Below are 10,587 nucleotides of genomic sequence, written 5' to 3' on the forward strand. Positions count from 1 at the left end.
GTCTGCAACATGACTAAAATGTAAACAATCATTTGTATTTTGAGTTTTCATGCTCAGTCCATTCATATTGGATGTTTTGATGGTTTCTGACACAGAAATTAAAACTAAAACTATTTAATAGAGTAGAAGCAAAATAAAGACAAAAAGAATTGATATCAGACTTTTAACGTTAGCTAGATTTAGCTTATTATCAATGAGGCAAATGGAAAATGTAAAGAACCCTGTGACTTGGGGGAGTAGTGGTGCATATACTGAAACAAGTAAAATCTTTAAATTTTAGAGTGAAGTCTGGGTTCAGTTGTTGACCTTTGACCCCTGTAGGAGGGGTGTGAGCCAGTGGGGTGGTCTCCTCAGCAGCCAATGAAAACACTCATGAGGCGTGGACTTCCACCAGCTGGCCAACAGAGAGAGGGTAGGGGAAGGACCAGAGACGTCAGTCACCATACCACAGTTCAGACCAGAGAGTCTGACTCCTCACAGAGACATTAGGTACTATATCAGTACAGTACTACTGCACAGTATCACAGTAGAGTACTTCCTCTGCTGCACGTAATACTCCTTATCTAAGGATGGACTCAGTAGTGCTCGGTGGTCTGTCTCTGGTCTCAGTCCTGTCCCTGCTTGCATGCAGTGTCCAGGTGTTAATTGCTGTGATACTAACAAGGAGGTATGGTGGGCAGAGCTCTGTGGAGGACAGGTGGATCCTGCTGTGGCTGTTCTATGATGTCATTGTCCACCTGACATTGGTATGGCCAATCAGGAATCATGTAATATGGCTTCAGTTTGTTTATTTGTTTTAGGGGTTTATTATCCTCAGGTATGTTTCTCTGTTCATAGTTTTCATGCGTCTGGTTGTTTGTGTTTACAGGAGGGCCCCTTTGTTTACATGTCTGGTGTTTGTGTTTACAGGAGGGCCCCTTTGTTTACATGTCTGGCTGTTTGTCTTTATGAGGGGGAGCTCTTTGTTTACATGTCTGGCTGTATGTGTTTACAGGAGGGGCCCTTTGTTTACATGTCTGCCTGTTTGTGTTTACAGGAGGGCCCCTTTGTTTACATGTCTCTGGTTGGGACAGTGGAGACATCTGAAGGGCCACTTGCTGAACTTTGTGAGTTTAACTTTTAGAACCGAACTTAATTTAGAATTACTTTGCTTTTATTTACATTATTTATTATATTCGTACTTTACTAGTTTTTAATTTTATCTTACATAATTCCTCTGCAGTACCTTTCAGAGGGAGGTTTGTACGATTATAATTTAAGTGTCTTTTTCACTCCATCTGTCTGTCTGCAGGGAGGGAGTATGGTAAAGCCGACAGTCGATGGCTGGTTTCTGACCCAACAATTGTCTCTATAGAAATTCTTACTGTTGTCCTCGACTCCCTGCTCGCAGTACTGCTCATACACGCAGTACGGAAGGACAAGTACTACAGGTACTACACCAGATTATAAAGCATGGTCAGGTTTATATCAGGAAATATACATATAAATACACACAGATTTTTGCAGTTTGCTCCCAGATGGATGTAGTATCACTATATACAGTATACATACAATTCAGTTCAAATCAGTTTTATTTGTATAGCGGCAATTCACAACAGAAGTTATCTCAGGCACTTTACAGTATAAGGTTTAAGACCTTACAGAAAATATTTATACAAATAAATTATAGAGAAAACCCAACAATCCCATTTGAGCAAGCTTTAGGCGGTGGAGAGGAAAAACTCCCTTTAGAGGAAGAAACCTCCAGCAGAACCAGGTTCATAGTGGGCGGCTATCTGCCTCGACCAGTTGGGGTGAGTGGAAAGAGAAGAGAGAAAAGAATAGCAGGCAACAAAAACAACAACAAGCAGCAAGAACATTGGACAGGTCAACTGGATTCTGGAGATGTACAGCTCCAGGGCCAAGGATACCTGCAGAAAAGTACAGAGAGAGGGAGACAGAGAGGAGGAAACACAACTACAGGAGAGAGAAGCCACAAAGTTAATGATGTGCAATGGTAGAATTTGAATGGATAGAGGAGAAAAGAAAGAGGAGAGGAGCTCAGTGTATCAGTAGAGTTCCCCCAGCAGACTAGCCTATTTCAGCATAACTAAGAGATGGTTCAGAGTCACCTGATCCATCTCTAACTATAAGCTTTATAAAAAAGAGAAGTTTTAAGTCTAGTCTTAAATGTGGAGAGGGTGTCTGCCTCCCGAACCTGAACTGAGAGCTGGTTCCACAGGAGAGGGGCTTGATAGCTAAAGGCTAAGCCTCCCATTCTACATCAGGAAACTCTAGGAACCACAAGTAAACCTGCAGTCTGAGAACGCAGAGTTCTGCTTGGAAGATATGGAACTATGAGGTCTTTTTTTTTTTTTTATTTTAAATTCAATTCTGGATTTCACAGGGAGCCAATGGAGAGAAGTTAACGTAGGAGAAATATGATCTCACTTGCTAATTCCAGTCAGAACTCTGGCTGCATCATTTTGGATTAACTGGAGGCTTTTTAATGAGTTATTGGGACATCCTATTAATAAGGAATTACAATAGTCCAGTCTGGAAGTAACAAATGCATGGACTAATTTTTCAGCATCACCTTGGGACAGGATGCTCCTAATTTTAACAATGTTTCTCAGGTGAAAAAAGGCAGTTCTAGAGATTTCTTAGATGTGTGAAGTGAAGGAGATACCCTGGTCAAAGATAACTCCGAGATTTCTTACAGTATTACTTGAGGCCAAGTCATCAAGGGTGAGAACGTGATTAGACATAGTGTCTCTGAGATTTTTAGGTCCAAATAAAATAACCTCTGTCTTGTCAGGATTTAGGAGAAGGAAATTGTAGGACATCCAGGTCTTTATGTCTTTTAAGCATGCTTGAAGTTTGACTAATTGATTCGTTTCTCCTGGTTTCATAGATAAGTATAGCTAGGTATCATCTTTCCTAATAATATTGCCTAAAGGGGACATATATAAAGTGAAAAGAATCGGTCCAAGCACAGATCCCTGTGGAACTCCATAGCTAACTTTGCTGTGCATTGAAGATTCATCATTAACATGTACAAACTGAAAGGATTTTAGAGATAAAGGGCAGACTGGATATTGGTCTATAATTCACTAAGACCCCTGAGTCCAGAGTAGGCTTTTTGAGCAGGGGCTTGACTACAGCAACCTTAAAAGCCTGTGGTACGTAGCCTGTTTGTAAAGATAGATTGATCTGATCTAAGGGATGGGATCTAAGAGACATGTTGATGTTTTAGAGGAATTAATTACTGAAATTAATTCAGAATGATCTACGGGGAGGAAGCAGTCTAAGTACGAGCGTGGTCTTACAAATGAATCTAGAGTTGTTGTACAGTCCATGCTGTATGCAGGGAGGATCTGATCAATTTTTTCTCTAATAGTTATGATTTTATTTGTAAAGAAATTCATGAAATCATTGCTGCTGAGAGTTGACGGAATACTAGGGTCAACAGAGCTATTAGTCTTTTTCAGCCTGGCTACAGTGCTGAAAAGAAACCTAGGGTTGTTCTTATTTGCCTCTATTAATGAGGAATAATATGAGGTTCTAGCTTTACATTTATGAGATGACATTATGACACACCGACCAAGAGAGAGCAGGAGGAGAAGAGGGAGAAGAAGAAGAGGGAGAAGCAGTCATGGCTAACAGAGCTAACAGACCTCACAACACAAGAAAACAAGAGTATTAACTATTATGAATGGTCCTTAAGCAACACAGGTGTATGTTGCAACTCTTACGCCAGTAGTGCTTTTCACTAAAACTATGAATTTAGTTTAAAGTTAGCAAAACAAACAGAGCAACTGAATAGCGAGCCAGTGTCGACAACAGGAAGTGATACGATACACCTACCGTAGGAGGAGCAGCAGCATATAATACTGTGTGTATTTATATGTACATTATAAATAATGTACTTATACAGTTTTAAAACACAAAGATATGTATATTAACAGCTTATATATGTCTTTGTTGCAGACACTTTGTTCAGATTGCTCTGAGTGTGTGTGAGCTGTATGGCGGCTGGATGACCTTCTGTCCTGATTGGCTGCTCGGTAGCCCCCACCTCAACGTGTCCAACTGGCTCTACCTATGGGTCTACCTGGTCTTCTTTAATGCGGTCTGGGTCCTTGTCCCAGTCCTGCTGCTGATCCATTCCTGGTTCTGTCTGAAGAGTCTGCACACAGTCAGAACGGATGATGACAAAAATAAGAAAAGCATGTAGAAACAACAATGTTTTTATACCAAGGGACTGAATTCTTCTTCAGATGGACCAATTGTTAACTGATAATCAATGAATCAACAGTATTGATCAGATTCACATGATGACTTAACATTAAAGGTTATTGATTATTAATTATCTAGCATTTACAGATGCACTGTTTAATGATGTTTCTGTCCTTTTATTATGTTTTCTTCATGAAAATCAGAAATTCTAAAAGCTATGACAGACTCATTTAACCTTTGTTTTAATCTGAGCTAAGGTTTGGTCCATAAAGCTGTTAAAGTCTCTGAACACTGTCTGATGCAGGTTCAGTCTGACTTTTTGAAGACAAAACAGAAGAAATAAATGTCAGGTAGAAACAGGATCAGTATAAACCAGATCCAGACATTTAGTCAAAGGACTGACTAAGAGCTCACTGAGGGGACATTAACAATAACTAGACCTAGGTTGGGGTGCAACAAAACAACAAAAAGCAGCAAAAACACTGGACAGGTTGGTAGGACCACTAACTGGACTCTGGAGATATACAGAGGAGGAGCAGAGAGGAGGAAACACAACTACAGGAGAGAGAAGACACAAGGTTAATGACAAGAAATGGTAGAATTTCAATGGATAGAGGAGAAAGCAGAGAGGAGAGGAGCTCAGTGTATCAGTACAGTTCCCCAAGCAGACTATAGCAGTAGAACTAAGAAATGGTTCACCTGATCCATCTCTAACTATAAGATTTATAAAAAAGGAAAGTTTGAAATCTATTCTTAAATGTAAAGAGGGTGTCTGCCTCCAGAACCTGAACTGGGAGCTGGTTTCACAGGAGAGGGGCTTGGTAGCTAAAGGCTCTGCCTCCCATTCTACATTTGGAAACTCTAGGAACCACAAGTAAACCTGCAGTCTGAGAAGTCTGCTGGGAAAAGAACTCTGAGGTCTTTAAGATAAGATGGAGCCTGAGTATCAACTGCTTTATATGTGAGAAGTGTTTTAAACTCTATTCTGGATTTTACAGGGATCCAATGGAGAGAAGCTAATGTAGGAGAAATATGATTATACACACACACACACACACACACACACACACACGTGTATATACTCACATCAACCAGACAATCAGATCAATAATAATAGTCCTGGATAAAATGACAAATATATGTATATATGATATAATTGTCAGTTCCCCCTCCCCCTTACAGAGGGGGAAGAAGTTGTACAGTTTGATGGCCACAGGTAGAAAGGATCTCCTGTGGTTCTCTGTGGAGCATTTGATGTTGATCAGTCTCTGGCTGAACGTGCTCCTCTGTCCAGAAACACAGCCACACCAGTCCACAAAACTGTGGACTGGTGTGGCTGTCTGAGGTGTACAGGGTGAAGAGGAATGGAGACAGAACTGTCCCCTGTGGAGTCTGTGCTACAGACCACAGTAAGACACACAGTTCTGCAGGCGGACGTACTGTGGGCGGTTAGTGAGGTTGTCCATGATCCAGCAAATCAGGGGAGTGTTGACCTGCATGTTTTTTAATTTCTCTCCCAGCAGTGCAGGCCGGATGGTGTTAAATGCACTGGGGAAATCAAAAAACCATGATCCTCACTAAGCCTCCAGGCTTGTCCAGGTGGGTGTAGGTGCAATGGAGAAGGTGTATGATGACATCATCCACTCCAATATGGGGTTGATAGGCAAACTGGAGGGGGTCAAGTGAGGGTTTGACCAGAGGTCGGAGGGACTCCAGGATCAGCCTCTCAAAAGCCTTCATAATGTGTGATCTCAGAGCCACTGCTCTGAAGTCATTGAGCAATCTGGGACGTGGCGTTATATTCACAGGAACCAGGCACGACGTTTTCCACCCTAGAGGAACTCTCTCCAGGTCAGGCTGAGGTTGAAAATGTGCTGGAGAACAACACATAGCTGAGGAGCACAGGCTTTCAGTACCTTGGGCTGACTCCATCTGGCCCTGCAGCTTTTTTGGGGTGAAGCCTGTGCAGTTCTCTTCTCACCTGCTCAGCTGAGATCATTTGGGTGGTGGCTCTGTGGCTCAGCCCGGAATTGATTGAAACAATTATTCAATTTCTTGGCCCAGTCCACAGTCGCCTGGCTGCTGGACTTGTAACCAGTGATGGTCCAGAGATCATAAAGAAGGCGTCGGGGTGTCTGGTCTGCAGACTGGAGGTGACCGTCTGAATAACATATTTTAACACAGGAGTCTGGAATACCATCATGCAGCCATGTCTCTGTGAAACACATCAAACTACACTCTCCAAAGATTTTCTCCATCCTCACCAGAGCTGTCAGTTTGTCCATCTTATTGTCCAGTGATATCACATTGCCCATAATCAGAAAGGGGATAGGCGCTTAAATCTTCTCACCTTTTCTGCCTCCCCTCGTTGTTCTCCCCTGATCTGATGTTCTCATGTTGTCTGGAACAACATGGCCTCAGAAGATATAACCTAATTTCCTAAACTAGTTAGGCTACTTGTCTATATGGAAAAAAATGGAAGAAATTAAAATGAATTAAGGAAAAAGACATCACGAGGAAGAGAGCAACTGCACTCAGCTGCAGCAAGACGAATTCTTTTATGTGTCTCTTAATTTCATTCATTATAAAGGTTATTCAACTGGAAACATCAGTTGATTCATTAAATCTGATAAACTTACTGATAATGTTTTTAGGATTAATTAGTTACTGTTAAATAATTTACCCACCTTCTCTAATATATCCTCACACACTATCACCTCCAGGTCCAGCGTGGAGGAGGAGGAGCAGTGTCCGCTGAGGAGGAGTCTGTCTCCCGGTATAAAGCCGGTTCTATCAGCTTCCTCCTCCTTCTTCTTGCTCCTCCGGCGGCTCCTTCTTCTTCTTCCTCCTCGTCCCGTATCGTCTTCATCATGGGCTTCGGTGACCTGAAATCCGCCTCTGGTCTCAAAGTGCTTAATGAGTTCCTGTCAGACCGCAGCTACATCGAGGGGTCAGTAAACAGTAGAAACGGACAGAAAACAGCAGCTGGACGGTAGAAATCAATAGAAACTCTAGGGCGCTGCGGCCATCTTGGCTCCGCGCTTAGCTAACGCTAATGTAGCTAACAGTTAGCCGAACGCAAAGTTTAAATGTGAGGATAAATCCGCCATGAAACTGTGAACCGTCAGTGATTCGGTATGAAGGCAGACGATGCGATGACGGAGGAGCTGACGTTTAGTGTTATTGATATATATTTTTGGTTTAAGTTTTATTTGAAGAAGTAGCACCATGCTGTTCTCAGTCAGCATGATGGAGTCACATGTTGCTAACATGCTAACGGTGTCCATGCTACCTGTCACTTTTTAATGTCTTTAATCCGAATAATAACATTGTACTGTATTTAATCTTAATTGACACTTTACAGCAGCTTGATTAAATCTTGCTAATGTTAATTAACTTGTTTTATCAAGCTAATGAACACACATAGGCATTAAACATGCTATAATGTTGTCTGAAAACGTTTACGCAGATGTATATTGATTATTGTTGAATAATGGCTTCAGATCAAATGTTTAGCTTAATTCTCAATAGCAGATTCATGTTGGCGAGATTAACTAAGGTAAACCCACAAACATTTATATTACCAGAACTGGAGTCCAGTGTAAATGAGGTGTGGATCCAAACTTGTTGATTAGGCGAACGATTTTCAGAAATCTGAACTCTGCAGCACAAAACTAGAGTTTAGTCGACTCCAATTAGAAAAGAAATGTAATCAGTTACAATAGAAACGTGTTTCCTCTGCAGTAGGCAGCTCTCAGGTGTGTTCATTTCATTTATAATTTTAACAATGTCTCCACCCTCAGGTACGTCCCTTCCCAGGCGGACGTGGCTGTCTTCGATGCGATCTCGACACCCCCATCAACCGACCTGTGCCATGCTCTGCGCTGGTACAACCACATCAAGTCCTACCAGGACCAGAAGAACAGGTGAGGATGATGACTTTATCAGGGTGGGGATGCACAGGTGTGATGTAAACCCCTCCTCCTCTTTCCTGTTAGTTTTCCAGGTGTGAAGAAACCTCTGGGTCAGTACGGCCCTGCGGGTGTGGCTGACACCACCTCTACCACCACCCCTGCCTCTACCTCCAAGGATGATGAGGATGATGACATTGACCTGTTTGGCTCAGACGAAGAGGTGAGGTTTATGACATCATCATTGAGAACACTGATGTCTCAGCCTGTAGTCATCCAGCTTGTCTTTTGCCCTGGTTTTTGTCTTGTAGGAAGACGCAGAGGCAGTCAGGCTGAAGGAGGAGCGTCTAGCTGCGTACGCCGCCAAGAAGGCAAAGAGTAGGTCACCTTGCATGTCTTAAAACCAGTCACCAGTCAATGTCACAGTAATTATCAGTTAACCTCAAAAAGTCAGCTTTCATCTATACTGGCAGGAGTTTCATTGGTGTCCAGTGATTGGACTAAAAAGGTCAAATTTAGCTTTAACTGCAGTTTTGACATGGATGTCTATATCATACCTGAATCATTAATTCAGTTGTATTTCGTATAGCGCCAAAATGAAGACAAGTAATCTCAAGGCACTTTACAGTGTTTAAGGTTTAATACCTTACAAAATTTAACTGTATACAGAATTATGTAGAAAACCCAACAACCCCACTGAGCAGCACCAGGAGACAGTGGAGAGGAAAAACTCCCTTTTAGAGGAAGAAACCTTAAGCAGAACTACGCTCAGGGTGGGCGGCCATCTGCCTCGACCGGTTGGGGAGAGTGGAAAAAGGAGAGAGAAAAGAACAGCAGGCAATAAAAACGACAACAAGCAGCAAAAACGCTGGACAGGTTGGTAGGACCAGTAACTGGACTCTGGAGATATCCAACTCCAAGGAGGAGGATACCTGCAGAGGAGAATGGAGAGAGGGAGACAGAGGAGGAAACACAACTACAGGAGAGAGAAGACACAAGGTTAATGACATGAAATGGTAGAATTTCAATGGATAGAGGAGAAAGGAGGGAGGAGAGGAGCTCAGTGTATCAGTAGAGTTCCCCAAGCAGACTATAGCAGTAGAACTAAGAGATGGTTCACCTGATCCATCTCTAACTATAAGCTTTATAAAAAAGGAAAGTTTGAAGTCTAGTCTTAAATGTAAAGAGGGCGTCTGCCTCCAGAACCCGAACTGGGAGCTGGTTCAACAGGAGAGGAGCTAAAGGCTCTGCCTCCCATTCTACATCTGGAAACTCTAGGAACCACAAGTAAACCTGCACTCTGGGAAGTGTTCTGCTTAAGAGTCCACCCAGACTGCTACAGGTACATGGTAACCTGAAAGGGTTGTTGTAGCTGTAACTAACTGAAATTTTAGCTACTGTCTGCATTGTTGTCAAGTCTTAATTATTTGCTTGAAACTAATTTTCTATCCACCCTCCAGTCTTTACTCCAGACCAGGTAATGTGGCTGAAAACTTAATATTGGCTGACTCTCTGTGATGAATAACCAATCACCATCTTTCGGCTGACTGCCTGATGGATACCTTTATTTACCTGATGAGAGTATCAGCCAATCACAGCTGTTGTATGAGGCTATTTCTGTGGTAACTGACTCCTCCCCGTCATACAGAGCCTGCCCTCATTGCCAAATCTTCAATCCTATTGGACGTCAAGCCGTGGGACGACGAGACTGACATGGCCAAGCTGGAGGAATGTGTGCGCAGTATCCAGATGGATGGGCTGGTCTGGGGACAGTGTGAGTACTGCAATAATACTACTGTACTGTATGAAATGCAATACTACCAATTATTGATCTGCATTGTTAATGATGTTTTCTTTCTTTTTTTTAACCATCTTTCGGCTGAAGTCGTGATAGAAACTTTACCAACTGAAACTCTGCAGATTAAAAATCTGAAACTGTTTTCTGACCAGACTTCACTTTGTCACATAACTGAACACAGCTTGTCAAAAACCTTTTTACTGTTTTTCTGTCCTGCAGCCAAACTGGTCCCAGTGGGTTACGGCATCAAGAAGCTGCAAATCGGCTGTGTGGTTGAGGACGACAAGGTCAGAAACTTACTAAACATCAGTATTATTGTCTATTTTCCTTATTTTAAATTTTAAGCTCTTGTGTTCATTGTCATTTCACACTAGCTTTACACATCTGTGTAACCTTATATTTACCTGTGAACCTAAATCACACCAGTTTAATGTCCCCCCCCCCCCCCCACCTCCCTCCAGGTGGGTACAGACATCCTGGAGGAGAAGATCACAGCATTCGAGGACTACGTTCAGTCGATGGACGTCGCAGCTTTCAACAAAATCTGAAAAAAGCATTAAATTTAATTAAAAGCACTTAAGAACAAAACACAGTGCCGTCGTTCTTTAGTCTGACATTTAGTTTACTTTCTAACTGTAGGGTTTTTTTTGTTGTTGTTGT

At 42.2% G+C, this 10,587-nt stretch overlaps 2 protein-coding genes across 2 annotated transcripts; both read left to right on the plus strand.

Moving 5' to 3' along the window:
• The first annotated feature begins 470 nt into the window (after nt 1-470).
• Nucleotides 471-4,348, plus strand: ebpl (EBP like). The gene is made up of 4 exons (XM_026363531.1): nt 471-746; nt 1,037-1,106; nt 1,292-1,430; nt 3,970-4,348. Exons 1-4 carry the CDS (start codon nt 570-572, stop codon nt 4,214-4,216), a joined length of 633 nt encoding a protein of 210 aa, XP_026219316.1. The 5' UTR covers nt 471-569; the 3' UTR covers nt 4,217-4,348.
• Nucleotides 4,349-7,012: 2,664 nt separating this feature from the next.
• Nucleotides 7,013-10,515, plus strand: eef1b2 (eukaryotic translation elongation factor 1 beta 2). Its single transcript, XM_026364317.1, has 7 exons — nt 7,013-7,168; nt 8,022-8,144; nt 8,217-8,352; nt 8,441-8,507; nt 9,778-9,903; nt 10,147-10,214; nt 10,389-10,515. The coding sequence occupies exons 1-7, from the start codon at nt 7,089-7,091 to the stop codon at nt 10,473-10,475; spliced, it is 687 nt and encodes a 228-aa protein (XP_026220102.1). The 5' UTR covers nt 7,013-7,088; the 3' UTR covers nt 10,476-10,515.
• Nucleotides 10,516-10,587: the final 72 nt, after the last annotated feature.

The sequence above is a fragment of the Anabas testudineus genome, chromosome 2 (genome assembly GCF_900324465.2).
Source record: "Anabas testudineus chromosome 2, fAnaTes1.2, whole genome shotgun sequence".
NCBI classification, from domain to species: domain Eukaryota; kingdom Metazoa; phylum Chordata; class Actinopteri; order Anabantiformes; family Anabantidae; genus Anabas; species Anabas testudineus.